This window comes from Topomyia yanbarensis, chromosome 2, assembly GCF_030247195.1.
Source record: "Topomyia yanbarensis strain Yona2022 chromosome 2, ASM3024719v1, whole genome shotgun sequence".
Classification (NCBI taxonomy): Eukaryota; Metazoa; Arthropoda; class Insecta; order Diptera; family Culicidae; genus Topomyia; species Topomyia yanbarensis.
In genome coordinates this window covers 67388890-67413132 of record NC_080671.1, presented here as the reverse complement: position 1 = coordinate 67413132, position 24243 = coordinate 67388890, and the positions used below count along the sequence as shown (strand labels likewise).

At 36.9% G+C, this 24243-nt stretch overlaps 2 protein-coding genes across 2 annotated transcripts in view; both read right to left on the bottom strand.

The window, feature by feature from the left end:
* The window catches only part of LOC131678292 (CD63 antigen-like), a 234650-nt gene that overhangs the window by 124956 nt on the left and 85451 nt on the right, over window positions 1–24243 (bottom strand). The gene's annotated exons all lie outside the window — the stretch shown is intronic.
* LOC131679516 (repetitive organellar protein-like) lies at window positions 10680–12938 on the bottom strand. The gene is made up of 3 exons (XM_058960254.1): window positions 12610–12938; window positions 10865–12551; window positions 10680–10798 (listed from the first exon to the last, which is right to left on the bottom strand). Exons 1-3 carry the CDS (start codon window positions 12936–12938, stop codon window positions 10775–10777), a joined length of 2040 nt encoding a protein of 679 aa, XP_058816237.1. The 3' UTR covers window positions 10680–10774.

The following is a 24243-nucleotide window of genomic DNA, read 5'->3' as shown; positions in this document are numbered from 1 at the left end:
ATAGAAAAAATAATTCGATGAGATTTATGTTCAAGTTTGTTAACTTTTGGGAATTGCTGTACATTGAACAGAAATCGCAATAGTAAATGAGAATTAAGGTTTTGTCTATTGTACGAAGATAGGGATCTCAATATAAAAGTAGATATAAAAAGTATCACCTTTACCCGAAAGACGTGTTGCTGTTAATGTCTCCAGATTCTGAACTGAACTGGCAACTCTGTCTTGTTGATATGTTGTCGTTGCTCTTATCCCATATTAAGAGGTAAATCTTCAATAAACAGACTTGTATTACTTTGAGAATTTACTGAATGCCAGCCTGATATTTTCATTTTGGTTTTCTGTTGTGATCCGTGTTCAACGAGTAACGACTCCGGAATTTCTTCTTAAGGGAAATTATGAAACTTGGGTTTGTTCTGTTTTCTAAGATTATGTGAGGTGTGTTCGATTTAGAAATAAAATTTGAGGACAAGCAAAAATCTACATCTATAAATTCTGATGAAATGAATCTACCCCAAAAGATAACAAACATGGATCCAAAACTTGAAGAGCTTTTTTCTCTTTCAATCATCTTTCTTTTAATGTTGATAAAGACAAACAGGATTCTCAACCCAAAATTGCAATAAAATCCATCGTTTATTACAATGACTCCAACTGTTTACTTTAGTTCATTCAAATACAAAGCTTTGAATATAAGCCAATTGTATTTCACCAGGCAGGATAGGATCAGGAAGAAGGGTCATTCTAGTTTACATTAGCCAGCTCCTAGAGAGAGGAAAGAAATGAAAATGGCATGATAAAATCCGTTACTACATTAATCAACATCTTGAAAAGGTATAAGATTATCGAATAAATTTGGTCAACACCTTTCCACACCTTTCATATAGTTCATAAAGTGTCATTTTCGCCAAAGATCCGGAGGAATCTGAAAATATATTTTTTCTAGAATGGGACTTTGTATACATTGAAATTTATCTGAATTTACTGTTCATTTGAACCCAACATTCTTTTGTAAGTCCTTGTTAATCGACTTCTTAATCCATAGGCTCCGTGCACACCTAAAAACTGATTAAATTTTAATAACTTTCTCGGGTAATTTTACATCGATTTATAGCATTCAACGAAGTTGTAGACAATGAAATTGTTCGTCAGATTCTCACTTTTAGTATTTTTTTTAATGTCTATAGTACCAATTAGTAGCGAAAATGCGAATTATTTTCATCAAAAAACTTAAGTTTTCAATCAAAAAACTTTAAAACAAAAAGTTGTTCTAGATCCCCCGACAGAATATTTTAATTTTACTTTGAAATGAAAGGGAAAAGTCCATTCTTTCATATCCCGAAGTTTTACAGATGCTGAATTTTTTTGAATAAAGTTTTTCGACAAAGACACCGTGATGTAATGATCAACAGTTACTTCTTATTCGCATGTAAATTTCTTATTTTCAAATCAAGGCATCGGAAATTAGATCAGAATGAAGCTACAAATCCATGATCTCATTTCTTGTTTATTAATAGTTACCCTCCTATGAGCAAAATACTTTTTTGTTAAATGTATGATAAATTCGTCATTATAACGAATATATATTTTTCCACTTATTGTTAAAGACACTGCACCAGAATGCATTATCACGTCTTTGGGAGAGTTTGCGTAGTTCTAATTTAACCAAGATCAAAAATTTTATATTTTATCATTCTATATTCTCCCAACCATAACACATGTAAAGTTATAGAATGACTAATTTTAGATAAGTTAAGATAAGTGATAAGAGAGCTGTAAGCTCTGCAACGTGTTGAACAGATCAATCATTAGGATACAGATCGCTTTGATTGCAACAAAAACATAACACTTGCATTGACAAATATAGGACTAAATCACAGAATTAGTCATTCTTCATTGCATGAGCTGTTCATTATAGTAAATAATTTCCACATCGACAATAGTGAGATGTAGGTATGTAAAAACGGATCAAACACATGTGATTTCCGTGGTTTATAAATACAATTTAAAATGAATTACCGATTTGAGTTAATCAAAAGCTTGGTTTTAAGGGGTGCAACTGCACACCAAAAAAATCTGAATTTTATCGTTGACGTAATTGCAAACATGACACAATTCAACAAACCGTAATTTACGAAATGACGGAACATTACCGTGTTCCGTTTAATTTTACATGAAACATATACTTTACATGCGCAATGACATAAAATTACACTTCCTACCATTCAGAACAAATGCTGTATGTGGAGTAAAATTACATGTTACAATCGATACAGTAGAACCTTGCGGCAATTAAAACATAGTAACATAAAATTACATGATTTACGAAATTAAACGTCATGTAAAATTTAAATCAAACGTAAAACTAAGTCATTTTTGATGCTCGTATATGTCAGGGTCAGGAGACGTAAATTTACATTATTTTTTCTAGGTGTGTGGTTTAAAGTGCTCAAATCGAAAGTAATTTTGTTTTACGATTTTGAAGGTAAGGCAACAATGGACCTCTTGTGCAATATTAGGGTTTATTTATCCATTCAATATGAACGAAGAAAAAAAAATTCAGTCGCACAAAGCCAAACATACGAGCGTTCCAAGAGTTAACGTCGAACCATTATCACGGCGAGGAGCGCCACGGCGGACTTCGAATAAAATTGTCGAAAACAGGTTATATAAAGCTTTATAAAACTTAGACGTTTAGTTTTATAAAAGTTTTATAAAACTTAGACTTGTAGTTACTCGATGAATAAAAAAATAGAAAATAATTTCATTTCCGGAAAATGCCATCATAAAAACCAAAAAATCTCATTTTAAAGCTAAATTTGCTCACTTTTCTTCAAAATACTGGGAAGAAATATATTTTATCCAGTTTTCCGTGGTTCATCGATTGGCTCACACTTTATGAATTCTCATAAAAATATCAAGTCAATCCGTTGAATAGTTTTCGAGTTATCGTGTCCGCCAATTTGAAGAATGCGATTTCTTAGAACGATCAATCAGAGGATTTGAAAACAAATACGCACGAGGAACACATAACTGTTTAACACAAAAGAAGGTTGCGTGAGATTGTTCTAGAGGTTCAATAATAACAAACGAATGAAAAAATCGATTTACACCGATTTTCTACAACAGACGCCCCCTTAAGTATGCGACTGCAAATTCCTTGCCAGATCGTCAGTTTCTTATTGGCGAAACCGAACTTGGATTTGCTGTGGACATCATCCCATGTTGTAGCCAGATAAAACATTTGACTGGGAAGTTTCCTGTTATCGGTCCTGATATAAGTTTCGTCGTCCATGAGAAGGCATACGTTGTACTTCGTCATAACCCGGCCATACAATTTCCAGGCGCGTGCTCTGACCACTAGATTTTGTTTCTCTGTAAAAAATTTTCCGGCTTTCGAATGAAAAGAGAGAGAAAAAAAGTACAATAAAAGCCATACTTTTTCAATTAGAGCTAGTATTAATGAAAATGAGATACAAATATCCAAGTTCAATAACCTAAACACTTAAAAACAAGAAAAGATAAGTGTATCATGTCAAAAAACGAATTAAGCAGCTCTTTAACACTAACAATCTGATAAATTAAAATGAATATGTTAACTATTAAGATTTTCAAGAAATGGACGAAAAATCGATCAAAATTGTTAAATTTTAAATAAATTACTTTGAAAAGGTTACTTAAACTCATTAGCTGAAATATATAAGGGCATCACTCAATGGAAAATTTTCTCACCTTCTCAAAGGATCTAATCGATTTGAAATACAAAGTGTACTTTTTGAGTTAGAGATATTTTAAGACAAATAAATTTTTATGACAAAAAGTTCAACAACTTTGTAACGGTTGAGGTTTGATGGAAAATCACCATTTGAGAGATTCTTAGCCATGCTTCATGTTCGCGTGGAAAGCGATGCAGATGTTCAATTTTCAGTGCACGATTCAGATGCTAGAAGAGAGTGAATTCCCTATATCATTGGATTATTCGAGTATGGTGCCCTGAAACTTGATATTTGGTACATAGTGTCTATCTAAAGACATTTACCTAGACTTCGAGAACCGAGAATGGGTGCTTCCGGATGTGACCGAATAATTATCGCGCGAGAAAGGGATTCTATGAAGCTTTGTATGTTCACATTTACGACCGCGTTTGTGAATTTGTAAGTGCATGGTATGATGAGATCGTGGGCGTAGGTTTGCGTGAATGGTCGTATTGGTAATCGGGTTTGTATTATCGCAAAACTCTTGAGCGTTTGTATATTTTTGTACGTGTTCTTATCGCCTGGTCTCTTGATGATCTTCATTATGTGGTTCAGATATGTGCGGTCGTAGTGGCTTCACGATCGCGTGTATCGTCGCGAAGGGATCGAGCGTTCGTACGTTAACGTGTTCGATCGCATGGGCGGTTGTATGGCGCGTCTACGTAACTTAATGTGCAAAAATTCGATTTTATAACCACATGTCCATTCGTATATTCGCGTATATTCTTGAATGATCGCTCTTTCTTAATTCAATTGTTAATTTTTAGAGTATAGGTCAAATGCTAGAAGAGAGTAAATTGTCTCATATCACTAGAGATCCCGGTAACTAAGACCGAAGTTAGAGATTTCCGGACGTGACCGATGCATTATAGCGCAAAAATGGGCGTTTGTAGGTTCTCGCTTGAGACTGCGTTTTTAAGTTTATATGTGCTAATATAATTACTTAATCATCGGGCTGTTTTTATGTTTGCGAGATCACTGGCTTTGGTGTGCGTTGATGGTCGCGAAGGTCTAAGCGTTTGTATGTTAACCTGCTAAATGCTAGAAGAGAGTGTGATTCACCATATCACTAGGGTACCCGGTCATGCCGCCATGCGACTGATTGTTTAGTGGATATGAGCATTATTTTTTTTGATCAGTTCAACTGAAGGGCCGGCATCGCAAATTGATAAAAAAAATCAACTCATGAAAAAGAGTGAGTGAACCACAATTAATTTTTAAAAAGTTCGATCCTGTAAAAACTTTACTGTTGAGCGAATCTATAATTGCCTATTTCTGTGTGCATTAGACCTCTCCACATTTTGAAAAAGTTTTGAAATATGCATGGGTCAGCCCAGATTTTTGTTCTACGTGTGAATTTAAGAAGTTTCGCCAAAAATGACTATTAGGCCCTACATGCCCATATATCATCAAATGTTGTTCCTTAGACATATCTTAACATGTTTTATAGCTCTAATCGCATTAGAAAATTTGTTAACTGAATTTTTATATTGAAAAGAATTTCAAAGCCAAGAAAAAATACTACTAATTTTTCTTGTTTTTGATATTCTTATCTATATAAAAATCCTGTTAAAACATGTTAAGATGTGCCTAAGGAACAACATTTGATGATATGTGGGCATGTAGGGCCTGTAGGGTCAGCGTAAAAGCAAAATTCAGTTTGAAACTGAAATTGAATTTAAACTGAAATTAACTGAATGAATGCACTGCACCGAACTTATGAAGCACGATGTTCCTAAAATGTAGCAAATAGTGTGAGTTAGCTGTGAGCAATGAACATATGCACACCTATTTGTATATATGGAATCAAAATATCTATTCAAAATCAAACAGATATGTCTTCCATCTTCTCAAATGAATCACTGAATCGACTAAGAGTCAAGTAAAACTGTCGCGAATCAGCATTTCTCATTTTATGGTGATTCACTACCGCCTACGAACAGAAAATCAGTTATCAGTTCTAAAATCATAACCTCTTCTTTAAACCTTGAGCACATAATGCACCACAATTCACGACACTGACATCTTTATAACTGCTCACTTGACGGCGTGTGGTGGTTTGATCTGATTTGCGTAATGGAGCCGCTCAGTCGAAAAATTGAAAGTCGTTATGAATCCACCCTCTCGAATACCTCCCCCAAACGATTTCCCACTAACACCACCCAGCACAAAGCTGGTGGCAGCCTCTTGCTCCGCCGTTTCGTTCGAATTGCTACCTGTGTTGAATATTTATGGCCGCACCATTTACGCTATAAACCATGCTGCTTCTATCCGGCCAAATCGGTTGCTTTCCAACCCGGAAAGCGTCAGGGAGAATGGAATACCGGAGATTTGTTTCGGCGACATCTGCTGACAAGTTGACTAGCGGCACAGACTGTCGACACCGGAATTGGTCTAGTCGCACACTGTATTATTTATTTTCGTGTAGGGTTCCTCCTGTATGAAAAATTTGACCATCTTGCCTGGGGCTGCCACCCAGGGATGATAGCTCGTTTGTGCCTGAATACTTCGCCACGGAGCTGGGTGAATCGACAGATATCCTACAATATTTTTTCCTCCGTTGCCAGTCAGTCAGTGTCTACCGGGGGATAGTGTGAACCGATTGGGACGAAAAATGGTCGCTGATATCCATAATATGGCAACAGGCGTATGCCCGGAACCCACTTCCTCGTCAGCTACTGGTCAGATGTTGTCACTTAAGATGATGATGATTGATAGTGTACGGCGACATATTATGTAGTGGAAGTGATGGCAACAGCAACATAGACGCTATGTGGCATACGAGCTTCGCAGGTGAAATCCGATATGGGTTGTTTGCTAATATATGCTGTTTGCTTGTTCTTGGCGTTGGCGGTGTGTTATTCAATTCACTTTTGCTGAAGTGGGTAAGCAAACATTTTTTTAGTACAGCACTGCACAGTAAATCATTGCCAGAAACGAAAAAATCGATAAATATTTCTAGAGAACGTTAGTGAATGTTGTAACAGGAATCCCAAAAATTGAAACAGCTGCTACACATCTTTCATAGGAAAGGAAAAAAAAACAAATTTGGTATTTCAAATCGCAAATAAAACATCCTTTTTACAATATTTCGATACAGAATTTGGCCTAAAAATTAATCGTAATACAGCTATTTGCTACCGCGAACCCGATTTCTGTAGTACCAAATCATGGTGACGACAAGCACACTGTTCAAATACCCTGGTCCTATCCTTTAAACTTCAGCAAAAATTTGTTCTACCGTTGTTGAATGTACGGATTGCAATGTGCGTTCGTTCCACTTGGCGGAATATATCCGCATGTTCTGCTCACCGAACAATTTGGGTTGATTTATGTCAAAAGCAAACATGGAGCTCTCTGTTACCATTGCATGTTTGTCGAGCTGTAAAAAAATGTGATGAAAAATGATTTCTCCCTCTAAGCCGACTGGTTTGTGCTCTGATTCTGTCTCAAATATTTGCTTTATAAATTAGGACTCATGATAGCATACAATATTACTTTGTTGCTCCGATGAAGAATTTGACAGCGGAAAAACGTTGACATTGTTGTAGAGCTTTCCATCGTGAAGAATGTTTTACTGATAATCCAGGGCAACAGCTCATTCATTATTTATCCACTTGGCGTCGATAGCAACCGATTTGTTGTGTCCGCATCGTAACCGAGGATCCAGGGGAACGGGAAGTCCATATAAGTTATTGAACGAGTGGGGGTGTATTCAAGTCATTCGAATATCGATTTAATCATTTGAAAACACAACATGCACTTTGTCGTGCAAAAGTTCGTTGACACGAGAAAGGGCTTTCGCACATATCATAGGTGCTAGAATTATGTGTCTCTTTCGATACGACATATTTCAAAAACAATTTGAATAACCGTGATTATGGACAGCGGGGGTGATATAGGATCAAATTTGGAGAAAACACCCTTTTGTACACACTATCAAATTAATTAATGAAACTAAGTAAACATTTAAAAATGGAAGAAAGTGTGTCGATGTTAAATTTCGGACACCAAGATAATGTCAGCAAAAAATCTACGCACAACACAACAGAAATGATTGTTTAAATATAAGAAATTGTCCGCGGTTGCCACTCCATTATTGACCACATGGAAAAAAATCCGTTCATAAATTCATGAATAAATGGTCACGATTGCGTGAACGATTTACGAAAACCGTGACTAATTTCCTGAACTTATGAATAATAAATCTCGTATTCATGAAATTATTCGTTTTTTAAAAACCATATTGCCCTGAATATGTACATGGTGTTGCATTAGAATGTTTGGTTGGGTTACTGTTTTTGAACCGTGGACATGTTTAGTTTTTGTTGTGAATCTTGTTCATGATTTGGAATTAAACAGTGGGCAGTCAAACGTTGTTCATGATTTCAAGAACCTATTCACGATTCTTGTGAATTCTCATGACGTTAGCTGGATTAAAGTTCATGATTTCAAGATCTCGCGATGTTCGTAATTTCTATTCACGTTATCGTGATATTTTAGTCATGAGTGGAGTGCTTCATGTTCATGATTCCTGGATCTTTGTCACGATTTTAAATATTTTTGTCACGAGTTGTCTGATTTGTGTTCATAATTTTAGGATCTAAGTCGCGATTTTAGTAACATCAGTTCATGTTATCGTGATATTTTAGTCATGTAAAGAGCAATTCATGTTCATGATTTCAGGATCTTAGACACGATTTTGGATTTTTTGTCTTTAGTTGTGTGATTTGTGTTCTTGATTTCAGGATCTTAATAACGATTTTGTAATTTCTATTCATGTTTTCATGATATTTTATTTTAAAGCTTACTTTTAAAGAGTAATGTTATTAATGTTTATGATATCAGCAGTTTTATCATGGTATTCGTAAATTTTCTTCGCCTTATCGTGATCTATTATTTTTTGATTATTAACGGTTTTGTACTCCGAATAACGTGACAATATGAACTGGATCATTAAAATAAGGCTAATTTGCGATATCTTGTGCTTATTTGGGGTTCTCAGTGCAGTTATCGTATTCTGTCCGAACATCATAATGAATCTAATCAACTGACTAACGTTCTTGGTGTTCAAGGTCCTAATAGTTTTGTTGATATCTACTGCTCGTTCCTATTACTGGTCGCTATCAGTTGGGTATTTCAAGAAAAAGTTCACGGAACATAAATGATTCCACGAATAATACTCCAAATTTTGTGAAAGAGGTCACAAAAAATTTCATTACCATGTTGCAAGCAACAAGCACGCAAATAAATCCTAGATAGATCGCAAATCATGTACTAGGAACCAACTGGCTCACAAATACATGAATAATATTTTATGATTTCGTGAACTATATCACGAAAACGAATGATAAGTTGTGACTATTATACTATGTATCATGAACCGGTTCACGAATACATTAATAATATTTCATGATTTCGTGAACTATTTCACGAGCACGGATATTGGATCGTAACTAATATAATGGGAATCATGAACCAGTTCACGAATACATCAATAATATTTGATAATTTTGTGAACCATTTCACGATATTGGACCGTGATTAATATACTAGGGATCATGACTTAGTTCACGAGGATTGAATGGATTCATGAATAAAATCTCGAATTTCGTGAAATAGTTCAGGAAAAAAATAGCCAGAATATTTTGATTTTGTGAGCTAATGTTCCTATATCTATGAATAAAATTATGAGTCAACCTTGGGTTTTATGAAAATTCACAAAACAAAAACAAATATTTCCACTAATGAAAGCGTTATACGGGCGTTACTGAAGGGAAATTGAACATAATTATAAAAGTCATGGTTTTTGTTCATGGTCCTGTTTTCGTAACATAAAAACGTGATTGTTCCAGAATTCATGGCACTTTTTTCACGATTTTGGGAACAATTTTTTTCCGTTCAGGGGCAATTTAGATGCAAAATGATCATTTGAAACAACACGCTTGTGATTAACATACTGTTTAGCAATGTGCAATTACGAGCTCTTAAAATTGGTGCGTCCAAAAGACAGTTTTTTGCATTCATCATAATGACACAAAATGGAAGTAACCTATCTTGCATACAACTTTTGTACAGCTGAATCAATTAAAATATGAGCTAGGCACATTTAGTGTGTATGAGAAGAAAAATGTAAATAAATAGTGTAGCAGCTTTAAAATCGCCCTCTTAGTCTGCTTACGATTTCAGCAGGCTCGTTCATTTATATTTCTCTCGCGCGTTAAACAGAAAACCTATTAAAATAGTTCGGTGTTTGCTCATTGTGGTTCCTCCCGGTGTTCTAGCAGATTCTTGATAACCTAATATGAGAATTATAAAAGATTCAATCAAGTTTTCTTTGGAGAAATATTGTGTGAAAAATGGGGGAATGTAGGTGGGAGCAATGCAAAGGCCTTTAATTTTAGTTTGGCAAGCGACAACTGGTGTCGAGGGGAAGTTGACTCGATTGAATGAATATTAAAATTTAAAACAATCGATTTTCGGGATAATAAACGGCGAACAGGTGTCAAAGAAGAAGTAGTTGAGTAAAGCAGACTTTGCGAAGATCTGCGATGTCCTCTTCCCGTCAGCTGCGACTGATGCTGAATGCAAACTGCAGTATCTATACTGGCTGAAGCATGGGATCATTAAAACAGCCAAACCCACCAGTCAGCAGATCTAAGCAATTCAAACTCGAATCGGAAACGACCCCACAGATTTCCACCCGATTTGCTGGTGCATATGCACTGTACTCCTTCGTAAAGGGCCCGTAGCCAACAAATCATCGTGTTCTTTTGATGAAAAGCTCCGCAAATTGAAACAGTTCGTTTTTTTTGGTTAACTGATTTTGTCATGAGCCAAAATATTGAATCTTCTAGATAAATCGTGCAGCTCACACCTTTGCGGAGGTATGTTGTGGAACCATAATTATTTTTTATTTATTTATCCGTCAAAATGTTAAAAATATATTAAATATTAAAAATGTTATCAACAAACCAAGCAAAAATACAATTAGTATAAATTCAAAGAGATTCCAAAGAAGCTCAACAAGCATCGTCGGAGGAACTCTAAAAACAATACTTCGAATTAACGAAAAGTAGCAAAATTAGGAATCGCAATAAATACTACACTACCTTACTTATTGGTCGCTCTTTCATCTGCATCACCTTCACCATCAATTTATTTCGTTCCGCCTCAATTTGTTGATCTCTGTGACATTTTTTCAGAAACATTGCCAGAAATTCTATTGGATCCTCGGGCTGATGCAAAAAAGCGAGTGCCAATCCTTTCTTGATCGTTGTTCCGAAAGTGTCCTGAATATACTTTATATCGGAAGCACGTTGTTCTTTTATCTCGTCGGAAATATTTACATCGGATGTGCTAGGTATAGCTTCTTCTGAAATGTCAGTACTGACAAATGTTTCGGTCACTGCTTCGGTGCCACTCAGATCCTCGCCTTCGTGCCAATCGCTTACGGAACTTTCTTCCAAATAAATCCTATGCCCATTACTGTCGACATAATATTTTCCGAACTCATCGTCAAAGTATCTTTTCGTATAGATTTTCCTACCAAAATTGTCCAAATAGAACTCGCCCTTCTCGTCCATTTGCAATTCAACGCCTTCGTTAATCTTCTCCCAGCGACCGTCCGGCGTTAAAATGTATTGTGAAGCTCCAGATTCTCTCTGATAAACCTTTTGTCCTTTTTCATTGATGAAATACCTTCCATTTTCGTCTTCAGAAAACTGAATCCTGGCACTAGCAGTATCCAGCAACTTTATGCCTTCCTCAAACTCTTGCTTCAGCGCCGCAATCTTTGCCTCAATCAGCAGTAACTCCGACGGTGTTGCATTCTTCTTCATTTCCTCCAGTTCTCTAATCTCATCTAAATGTTTCTGCCATAATTCGCTTCTGAACCCAACTGGATCATCAGTGACACCTTTGGATAACCCTTTCAGTTCATCGCATATATTCTTTAGCAACTGCTGATCGGCGTCATGCTTCTCTCGGATCGCCGCAATTTCCTGCTCCAGCTCCGCCAGCAATTGCGCTCGTTCCTCTTCGGTTAATGTTTCGTCCTGTAGGATTGCCAATCGCTTAATTTCCAATTCCTCCAGCTTTTGTTGGAACTCCACCAAACGATCCGACATTTCTAGCTCAATCTGCAGCAGCAGCTTCTCCAGCCGAATAATCTCTCTTATACCTGCTCGGAGAGCTGCCCGCTTAACGGTTAACTGCTCTTGCGCACGTTGTCGTTCGTCGATCAACTGTGCCACCTGAAGTTCCAATCCCTGAATGTTGGTCTGCAGAAGATCAATCGATTTGAACCGCACTTCCAGGTTCAATTCCTTCACTTCCAGCTGGTCAATCGCTGTGTCTCGTTGGTCTTTGAGACTGATCTCCGAGGTTGGAAACATTTCATGCCGGAGCTCTACCACTTCCTTTTCCTGGATCACCATTTCCTCGCGGGATAGGTTGATCTCCATGTTTAGCTTGTCCCGGAGTGACTCCAGCGAGGATGAATGTACGGAATCCATGTCTTCCACGAGTTGCACAAAATTTACCAATAGGTTCCGGAAAAGCTTCAGTACTTCTAGTTTAAGTAGAGCGGCATTGTGTGTGCAGTATGACCGCAGAGATCCGAGATGAGCAATTCTTTGAATGTTTTCGTGGTTCTTAACAACAATCAGATGAAGGAATCTGGTATGACAAAGAAGGGTCTGATACTCAACAACCTGATATATTTCTGGTAGCTGTCGGATAAGATTGTCGACTTCCTGATTGAACTCTTGAAATGAGTTGTGGAATGCCTTTAGAGTACTGTAAAATAGTATGTTAGTAGTAAATGCTTGAAAGGAAAAAGAATAATTTTTAGTACTTCGATAGTCGTTGGAAGAATATTTTCTCTGCGTGGGAGCCCCGAGGATGTCTCCAGTAATCCCGTTCTAAAGATTCGAGTTTTTTGATGCAAAGAACCTTCGATTGGCACAGGAAATCGATTCGTTTTATTGGCAGAACGAATCCACTTCCTCGATGAGATTTACTGAACAGGTCTTCCAAATAACACTCCGAATCTTCTACCGCTTCAACGAACCGCAAAAAGTCGACGTCCAACAGGAATCGAGAAAAGCTCCTAAGCTGACGGTTTTTCAATAGGATAAGATCTACAATTTTTTGCTGCAATCTGTCGAAGTATCTGTAACTCATTGTCAGTTTTGTCGACCGAGCGATTATTCGTGGCACACTTGATGTGGAAAGGTTAGATAGCAGGTGAGGAAAGTCAGGAATAATTATAATTAGTATTTCTTCAAATATTGTCGAATCAAATAACTAACCAATCAAAGCCCTGGTATGCCTGTTTTTATTCAGTGCGTTTATTTAGCACATCATATTTTCGTTAACCTGGCGGTGCAAATTTCTTTGATTTTAAATTTTATAAATTAAATAAAATTTCTTTCTTTCTTCTTAAAACTTAAAACTAAAACTAAAATGAACGATGTTCATACTGTAGGCTTATACGATGGAGCTATACTATGTCGCTTTGAGCTAAATTTCGACATTGATGGTTTTAAAGATGTACACAAGTTACACATACACCCAGGCAAAACGTACAACGAAATTCATATGATTTATCTTATGATGCATAGAAAAGTAACAAAACTATGTTTTCATAAGATTAACATGAAAAACATACGGCTTTTATGATTATCTTATTATTTTATAAGGTATTGCATATGCCAGTCGTTTGAATTTCATACGAGCATCTTATGATTCTCATAAACATATGAGAAATCTATAATATTATCTTATGATAAATCCAAGATGCCTTATGGAACATGAAATCATAGCAAACCGATTTGACCAAATAAATGCCGTTTCATAAGATAATCGTATGATTTTCTTACGTGCTACTTGTGGCTAAAAAGTATACGATATTCCTATGAAATTCGCTATATGTTTTGCCTGAGTGTAGAGAAGATGCAACCACGCCCCCCCTCCCCTTCAGAAACCAAGGCTTCGCCGAAACCTTCGAAGCCATCGACGAAGTACCACAGTGCTTCATATGGTCGAGTGTCCTCTGACGAGAATTACTGAATAAATCATTGATCAATCTTTCGAACACAGAAAAAAATTGGTCTTTCGAACACAGAAAAAAATGAAAATCGTGAATCGTCATGTCATGAATTCTGGAACAATCACGTTTTTACGTTACGAAAACAGGACCATGAACCAAAATCTTGTGTTTTATAACTATGTTCAGTTTCACTTCAGTAACACCTATAAAACGCTTTTCTTAGTGCAGATATTTGTTTTAGTTTTGTGAACTTCAGTCACGGTATCGGCCATTTAACTACCAATCCGATTTTCTATATGTAAACTAGTTCACAACTTTATGAAAATTCATAAACCAGAGGTTGACTCGTGACTAAATTCATAGATTTAGGAACATTATTCATAATCCGACTATACAACGTGAACTGATGCATGATTTATTACATCTTGATCATGATCTGGTTTTAATGGTTGGGAATTCGTTCACAGTTTCTCGACAAATATTCTAAGGATCACGAACATTTTTCATGGATTTTTCAATTCTCGTGAACTAATTCATGACTAATATATTAGCCACGGTGCAATTTACGTTCTCGTGAAATAGTTCACACAATCATAAAATATTATTCACGTGGAGTGATTCCTAGTATATTAGTCACGACCCACCATTCGTGCTCGTGAAATAGTTCACAAAATCATGAAAAATTACTAACGTATACGTGAACTGGTTCACGTTTCCTGGTATGATAGTCACGACTGACCATGCGTGCTCGTGAAATATCTAATAAAATCATGAAATATAATGAAGTGAAAGATGACTTTCTCGTCTTGGATTTCTGGTTAATGTCCAATCGGATTCGATGTGCACGGGATGTTTTGTTGTAGAACAGCTGTTTGTGGAAACAATTTCAATGTTACACCCCACTTGACAAAGCAAGCAAATATTTGTAATGTTTTTGTCCTGAGGATGAAAGGCTCGTGAGCTGGTTCATGGTTTCTAGTACATTCTATTTTGCGTGCTTGTGATACTTAGAAGATATCTCTAATCATTTACAATTTCATGCAACTCTACACATGGTCACGAAATTTTCACGTGAACTATTCCACAAAATTTAGAATACTGTTCATGCAGTCATTTTTATTCCATGCACTTGTTTATGAAATATTATATAGTTGTGCCCAGCTGCTTGCGACCATTAAAAGGTAAGAGCAGTAGATATAAGAAAACTTTTGAGCCTCGAGCAACGTTATTCATTTGATAGGGTTTAAGTGAGATGTCCGAACAGAAAACAAAAAGCTGCGTTGCGTACCACTACTACTTTATAGAGCCACAAATCGTGTTCGTTATAGAGTTCACAAAACAAGATACCGCGAATCAATCAACCTCTAGGATCCAGTTCATATTGTCACGTTACTTCGAGTAAAAATCCGATAGCAACTACAAAATAACATATGATGATGATGTAGTGAAGCCACCATTAGTGCAAGGGCTGCGCCAATGGCTGCAGTTGCTTGTAACAGCAAAGCCAAATTTTGCGAGCAAATGACATTCAATTTATCGCTGAAGGGTCAAGAAGGGTTGGATCCATAAGCCGATGTTCTTATACGTACTTCACACACGGAAAAAAATCCGGTCATAAGTACATGAAAACAAATCACGATTTCGTGAACTGAAGGATTTACGAAAACCGTGACCAAGTTCCTGAAATTATGAATAATAAACCTCGTATTCATGAATCTATTTGTGTTTCCAAAAAACTACTTCGCGTCGATTATATACATGGCGATATATTCGAATGTTTGGACATGTTAAGTTTTTGTTGTGATCCTTGTTCACAATTGGAGAATACACAGACGACAGTTAAACGATGTTGCAGGGTTATTCGCAATTTTTGTGATTTCTCATCAAGTTATCGTGATATTTTATTCTGTTTGCTATCGAATTTTTCTGTCAGAGTAGCGTGATTTATGTTCATGATTGCAGGATCCTAGTCACGGTTATGGTAATTTATATTTCGTGGTGTTTTAGTCATGATTTCAGGATACGATTTTTGTGTAAGTAATGTGAATGTGAATTTTTCTATCAGAGTAGTGTGATTTATGTCCACGATTGCAGGATCGTAGTCACGATTTTCGTAATTTCTATTTCGAGGTCTTTTAGTCATGATTTCAGGATACTAGTCACGATTTTTGTTTAAGTAATGTGATTTATATTCATGATTTTAGGATCTTTGTCAAGAGTTTTATAATTTATATTCACGTTATCGTAATATATTAGTCATGAGTTGTCATTTATGTTCATGGATTCAGGATCTTAGTTACGATTTTTGATATTTTAATCACGAGTAATGTGTGTTATATTCATGATTTTAGGATCTTAGTTAAGATTTTCGAAATTCAAGATATTTTATTCTAAAGCTTACTTTAGTAATTTCTCTTCGCCTTATCGCGATCTGTTATTTTTTGGTTGTTCTCGACTTTGTACTCGGAGTATCGCGATAATAATAACAGGAACATAAATGTGTGATTAATAAGCAAGATCTTGTTCCATGAACTATATCACAAATACGATTTGTGGCTCTATAATGTATTTTGGTATCAGCGCTGTTTTCTTTTTCTGTCGAGGCATCACACTGAACCTTATCAAATGAATAACGATGTTCTAGGTTCTGATAGTTTTCTTATAGACGAATTTCGCGTCAACTCGAACAAATGTTGGCAGCACCCTCTCAGATTTTAGGGAAACTTTCTGTACATGAGAACTTTGCCACAAAAAGCCACTTTGCATACTTTGTTTTTCCAAAAATGATCTAGACTGTCTTTTGAAAAGGGTCAAACTTTTTGCCAATTTTTTTTCAAATGGCTATAGTCTAAAAATGACAAATCCTCCAAAAAATGTTGTAGGAGTGATTTTCACAATATGAGTCAAAGTTTTGAATAAAAATATTGAAAAAATATCTTCAAAAAAAATCGATTTTTAAAATTTAAAGTCGATTTACAAAAAAACTCCATCTTTGATTTGGATGAAATTTTGTTTCACTATAGGTAATTATGTTACCTACCTACCGTCAAAAATTCAAGTTGTGTACTTTCAAGGAAAAAAACTTTTCATTGTCCAAACTGATTTTTGCCTTTCTCAATAGAAAGGTATTGCAATTGCTCTGAAAACCGACTTTTTAACGGAGGCCCGGAGGGCCGAGTGACATATACCATTCGATTCAGTTCGTCGAGTTCGGCAAATGTCTGTGTGTGTATGTATGTGTGTGTATGTATGTGTGTGTATGTGCGTATGTGTGTGTGTACGCGAACACAATCTCACTCACTTTTCTCAGAGATGGATGAACCGATTTTTACAAACTTAGTCCCAAATGAAAGGTGCAACGTTCCCATAGGCTGCTATTGAATTTCTAATGGATCCGACATCCGGTTCCGGAATTACAGGGTGATGAGTACGATCACGCAGAAAATGTCGATTTTAAGAAATTCTGCAATGAATGTATAATGGTGAAAATTTTTCCAAAATGTGACCACAACTGCTTCGATTTGTAGTACTAGGTCATTAACAGCCATTCAAAGTCTCTTTGGTCACATTGGCCACCATCATCGGTTCCGGAAGCCCCGGCGGAAGTATCCAAATTCAGACTAACAGTCACATCGGTTTCTCGGAGGTGGCTAGACCGAATCAACCAAACTTAGTCTCAAATGAAAGATGTTGCGTCCCCGTAAATGGCTATTAAATTTTATCCCCAACCGACTTCCGGTTCCGGAGTTACGGGTTGTGGCGTGCGATCACATAGCAAATTGTGATTCAAACCGATACCCCGATGGAAGCAAAAAAGGTAAAAATTTCGCTAAAATGTCTCTCAAATAACTTAACTTTGCAGTTCTAGGTCACCGACGGCCAAACAAACTTTCGTTGACTACATTGACCACCATAGACGGTTCCGGAAGTGCCCGGGAAAAGCGGCCATCTTTCATAACTAGCAAACTCATATCAGTTTCTCGGAAATGGTTGGGCCGATTTTCACAAACTTAGTCCCAAATGATAGCTATATTATCCCCACAGATGTCTGTAAAATTTCGCACGGACCGCTTGTATGGTTCCGGAAATATAGACTGAACGGTCCGGTCACACATGAAATTCCCATATAAGCCGGAACTCAAAATTTTTTTCAAACCCCATGAAATTTCAGAAATCGAATTCGTATTTTTGATGCCAAACATCTTTAAAATGCATGAAACGTCGAGATTATATGTTATCACGAATTTTTTTTTTTTAAATCGACTTTTTGGGACTTTGCCGATTTCGCACCTTTTTGCCTTTCTCAATAGAAAGGTATTGCAATTGCTCTGAAAACCGACTTTTTAACGGAGGCCCAGAGGGCCGAGTGACATATACCATTCGATTCAGTTCGTCGAGTTCGGCAAATGTCTGTGTGTGTATGTGTGTGTGTATGTATGTGTGTGTATGTGCGTATGTGTGTGTGTATGTGACCAAAAATGTCACTCATTTTTCTCAGAGATGGCTGAACCGATTTTGACAAACTTAGTCTCAAAGGAAAGGTGCAACGTTCCCATAGGCTGCTATTGAATTTCTAATGGATCCAACTTCCGGTTCCGGAATTACAGGGTGATGAGTACGAACACGCAGAAAATGTCGATTTTAATAAATTCTGCAATGAATGTATAAAGGTGAAAATTTTTCCAAAATATGACCACAACTGCTTCGATTTGTAGTATTAGGTCACTAACATCTATTCAAAGTCTATTTGGCCACATTGGCCACTATTATCGGTTCCGGAAGCCCCGGCGTAAGTATCTAAGTTCAGAATAACAGTCACATCGGTTTCTCGGAGATGGCTAGACCGATTCGACTAAACTTGGCCTCAAATGAAAGGTATTGCGTCCCCGTAAATGGCTATTTAATTTCATCCCGATCCGACTTCCGGTTCCGGAGTTACAGGTTGTGGCGTGCGATCACATAGCAAATTGTGATTCAAACCGATACTCCGATTTAAGCAAAAAAGGTAAAAGTTTCGCTAAAATGTCTCTCAAACAATTTAAATTTGCTGTTCTAGGTCACCGACGTCCAACCAAACTACATTGACCACCATAGACGGTTCCGGAAGTGCCCGGGAAAAGCGGCCATCTTTCAAAATTTACGAACTCACATCAGTTTCCCGGAAATGGGTGGGCCGATTTTCACAAACTTAGTCCCAAATGATAGCTATAACATCCCAAACAAACTTTCGTTGACTACATTGACCACCATAGACGGTTCCGGAAGTGCCCGGGAAAAGCGGCCATCTTTCATAACTAGCAAACTCATATCAGTTTCTCGGAAATGGTTGGGCCGATTTTCACAAACTTAGTCCCAAATGATAGCTATATTATCCCCACAGATGTATATAAAATTTCGCACGGATCGCTTATATGGGTCCGGAAATATAGACTAAATCGTCTGGTCACATATGAAATTCCCATATAAGCCGGGACTCAATTTTTTTTTTCAAAGGGGGGACCTCATGAAATTTCAGAAATCGAATTCGTATTTTTGATGCCAAACATCTTTAAAATGCATGAAACGTCGAGATTTTATGTTATCTCGAAAAAATTTTTTTTATAAAAATCAACTTTTTGGGACTTTGCCGATTTTGCTCCTTTTTTTCAGTTTAACATTACCGTGGCTGTTTTATCTTTTACAAAGTTTTAGAACTCGAATAATGATATATTTTCCTGTATATAGTTGTCATGTGATGTATAATAATAAAATGTAATATATGCATTTAAAAGCATTTAATGAATAAAAACAACGCACACATTCTCGTGATTCATGATTGAGAAAGGCACAATTGCACCGCTAGGTGGATTAAAATAGGTTTTTTTCCAGTGTATTTTTATCGAAAACTAAACCAATGTATGTCATAATCATCTCAGAATCCAATTTCCCAGCTGCTAGTTGCCTGATACATGCAAAAACTATCAGTAACAAATTTTTTTATATCATCTCGGCCTGGCCTGGAACGAGGCCGAAGAAATTCGTTTAACGAAGATCTGGTACTAGAACACTTAGCGCACGACCAGACAACATGTTTAATATCGCGATAACCGCCACCACAAGCGCAGAGATCGCTCTCCATGACCCTAACACGCAGGAGATAGGCATTCTACGTAAAATAATTGTACATCCATTCTCTTGGACCAAGGTTTGTTGATACCATTGGGATTCCTGAACTTCCATCGCTCCAGGAAATTTATCAATTTTCGAGCGTCTTCTGAGAAGAAATATTTAAAAACTCGTTGAAGCTACGCGATCTTTCATAAATATCACCTTCTGATGCCTAAATGTCCATCTTCTCATTATAATTCTAATCCAATTGTCCGCTTTCTCATTACCCGGAATGGAGCACTGCGAAAGAACTCAAACTAAGGTAATCTGCTATGATTTTTCAGATAATGTACTCAAAAACTCCCATGTTTTCTCCAGGAAGTACAAAGAATGCTTTCCATGCTCTATCAAAAAGAGACCCTCCTGTAACTGTAACGATGTGGGCATGGTCGTTGATAGGTAAATATAAAACCCACAGTTTTGTGGGGAGAATGTTGGCAGCCTCTTTTATAAGTGCACTCACCACTACTGTCATAATAATTAGCATAAAAGCGATGCATAGCTGTCATCATATGACGAACGTTCCGTGTCTTCCAATCACAGGATGAATCGAATACACAACGTAGGCCCTAGCCACCAGACGAAACATTGTTTCTATGATGATCCGTCCGTTAATCCATCGACAGACCGGTGCCATTAATCGAGTTTTTCAGCTTTCATCAAGTTTTTCATTTGCATTTGTAGCGTCGCGTATATTGGGAAAAATTCGGGCGATCCGACGTTCAAAAGTCCCTTTCGCGTACAATTCTAAGCAATCTCCGCCCACCACGAAGTAGGAGACTGTTCACGGTTGTTCGCATCGGGTACTCGTTTTGTCTGACCTTTAAACGTAGTGCAAATGCATTGTGTAAAACATGGGGGAAAATGTAGGAACTGACATATAGGAAGGTTTTTGATGTCCCATGTAGAAATTTCTGCTAGTTTCTAAAATTACCGAGACCAGGAACCACTTACTTCGGTTTTGTAACAGCATCCTTCAAGGGACACTCTAAGGCTATTATAAGGAAGCTTAGGAGAGAAAACTAATTTTCCTCTTTCGAAAATTTATAGGCACATTAAAAAATGGTCCCACAATGGGATGGTCAGATTCTCACTCTTTAGTGTACAAGAAAACGTAGAAATTAGTCGTCGTTGGTGGCGTTGAATTTCTTGTCGGAGCATTCCTTAAAAGAATGTTTCATTTTGTCCCCACCGAATTTATATGCGAGTTATGTCGTGAGATCACAGTAGGAAAACTTTTCATGATTCTCGCCGCATTTTCCACAGCGTGCCTTGTTTCTACAATAAATCACTGTAGGCCCAATTGATTTTTCCTGATCGAAATTGCTTGTAAACCAGAATTTTAATTGGCCGTAGCAAACGGTTGTGGAAGGAGCGAACCCCATACTTCGCAATTAAGACCCCTGTTGGAGACTACACCATCAATCTCTACATTCCTGGCGGGTGCATAGACGAAATACTTCTTCGTACACGGCCAAGTGGTACATAGTTAAATCTCGCATATATCGATGATGTTTAATGACTTATTTTTGCCCTCATACAAGTTTTGTTATGAATATATACCAAATTCGTTACTGATACTTTTTGTATGTATCAGGCAACTAGTAGTTGGGAAATTGGATTCTGAGATGATTATGACTTTTATTAGTTTAGTTTTCGTTAAAAATACACTGAAAAAAATTCAGTTTGGACAAGGAAAAGCTTTTTACAATTTTTTTTTTTGAAAGTGCCCAACTTGAATTGTTGACGGTAGGTAGGGAAAATACTTACCTATCTTGGAGCAAAATTTCATCCAAATCAAAGATGTTTTTTTGTAAATGGACTTTAAGTTTCTAAAATCGATTTTTTTCAGAGTAGGAGGCGATGAAGAATTTTTTCAATATTTTTATTAAAAAATTCAACTAATTTTGTGAAAATCACTCCTACAACATTTTTTTGTAGAATTTGTCGTTTTTAGACTATAGCTATTTGAAAAAAAAATGGTAAAAAAGGTTTGACCCTTTTCAAAAGACAGTCTAGATCATTTTTGGAAAAACAAAGTATGAAAAGTGGCTTTTTGTGACAAAGTCTTCATGCACAGAAAGTTTCATTAAAATCTGAGAGGGTGCTGCCAACCCTGAATACGATTTAGCGCGAAATTCGTCTGTAGAGATCCTAGAAAATTGCAGACGTTCGCCTACAATTTTTCTTGTCAATATTAATGTTTCTGGTACATATGGTATGTGACACAATCATTAAAGCGGCCAGGCCAACTGTGCAGCGTACAAAATGAAGATGATTCAAAATTATACGGCAAACAATTTTTTGTCTCAAGAGTTGTCCTACTGGAGCTAGGTTCTCGGATGGGCTCCCCGTCAGAATCACACACTACAATTCCAGAAGAGACAGGCAATGGCGCCCACTAAAACACTGCTTTAGGCCAATTGTAGCGGGCCGTGATTCTGAATATGATAGTCATTGTACGGTTCTGGTATGTGCGGGCGTAGGGACTTCGCTATAGCGTGTATCATAGCGAAGGGCTCGAGCATTTGTACGTTAACGTGTTCAATAAATTAATTTTTTTCTCATTCCAAAAATTTACCATCGAAGGTTCAGGCCCACCTGATTGGCGGTGATATATTTTTTAATTCGGTACATATGTATCAAGATTACCAGGAAGCTCAGATGTTTCTTTCGGAAATCCGTAAATTACATGCAGCCATGGATGCAGGAGGGTAGTACGATAAACAAAGAAGAATCAATGAAAAAGATAGGAAAAAGCTTATACTTACATTCGTTTGCTTCGTAATCGCTTCTTTTGTAGCAGCGAGAGCAATGGAACGTCAAAGCATGTGTAATCTACGCCACCGGCCGATACGTCGACGAATAAACTCATAATTATAAAATCACAGATTAAACGGATTAAATAAATTTTTCGAATTAATTTGCATGAAAAAATAACACACAAATTAAATGAGCACCCGAGTCCCTTTCATAAAAATAAATTCGTCAAAACAGATAAAAGTCAAAGTACAGGTCACTGTATAAAGTGTGGTTTTTCCTTATTATGAAGCTATGAAATTTATCTGGCCATGATTTTTCACAAGCTCTGAATCGTGGCTGGCGAATCATTTCGGGTTTGTAGAGCACACAATAGCACGATGCGATGGAGTAAAGGAAGTGCCCTGCACAGAGAATTTACAAGAACAAATTCGAGGTCAAAATAAAAATGAAAAAAAAAATTGGTTGCGTGTTGTTTTCAAATTATACTGTAAATTTTCGTAGCATGAAGAGAACGTCAAAATACGTTAAAAATTGAAAGAATGCAAAAATGTCACACAATGATATTTTTAAATATTTTTCTTAATCGACTGATTCAGAAATCACGTAGACCAAAGTTGGACACTACCAACAATTTTAACAAAGCTTTTGGCACTTACGTCAAAACCCACTCAATTTGTGCATTTCTAAGACAATTTTATGCAGTAATGAAACAACATTTTTAAAAAAAGTAACCACGGCTTAAAATGCACTAAAAGGTGACAACTTCTCTCTTCCATTTTTTTAAAATTTCTGTTATAAAAGTAATCAAATTGCTCGGGAAGTACTATGCTTCAAGATTTAAATTTTTCAAATTTTTTCAAGAAATTTGACAAAATTCAATTTGAGGCTCATTGAGGTGCGGTTAGTCCAAATATTATATTCGGAATATTTTGTCTTTATAGATAGGAGCACAAGCATCCCTTCCGCTCCCTTTGGGATAAACAAAAGATTTACGCATAGGAAGAACACGCATTCTGAGGAATGCAAAAAACATTTGCACTGGTACGTAAATAGACGCAAAATTAAGCCGCCCTCAATAAGGTATTATCAATTTTTAGTTCATATCAGTCCATTAAAAAACCAATAGCAGCAATAGATATTTTTGACCAAAATTCACTCCCAGCTACTACCCTGTGCGATGCACCGGTGTATTCCTCATTATATGTGGAAAAATTTCCACCGGATCGTATTAGCATCCACCGAAGAAAACAAAGGATTCCCATTTCTGTATGTTAATGATGCTCGCTTTTGTTTTAAATACCCTCCATTTGAGACTAAAACAAACAGCAGCCACCCATGGACCATTTGGGAGCTGTTCCAGCAGTTGGTGAGAACTTGTCGTGTCTGGCTCCCGACCAAAGCCACCCACCCAGTAACAACCAGTTGGTTGGGATATATGTACAACGCGCCCCGCCAGCATACTGGTCAACGTGGATACCAGTGGATGTGGCAGTTAGTGCCAAGTTTGCGTGAAATATTCATGAAGTG

Coding starts and splice junctions, on each gene's coding strand:
- LOC131679516 (XM_058960254.1), bottom strand. CDS start 12,938: ATGAGTTACAGATACTTCGACAGATTGCAGCAAAAAATTGTAGATCTT. Junction 12,552..12,609: donor TTCTTCCAACGACTATCGAA/GTACTAAAAATT, acceptor ACTATTTTACAG/TACTCTAAAGGCATTCCACA. Junction 10,799..10,864: donor AAGAGCGACCAATAAGTAAG/GTAGTGTAGTAT, acceptor TATTGTTTTTAG/AGTTCCTCCGACGATGCTTG.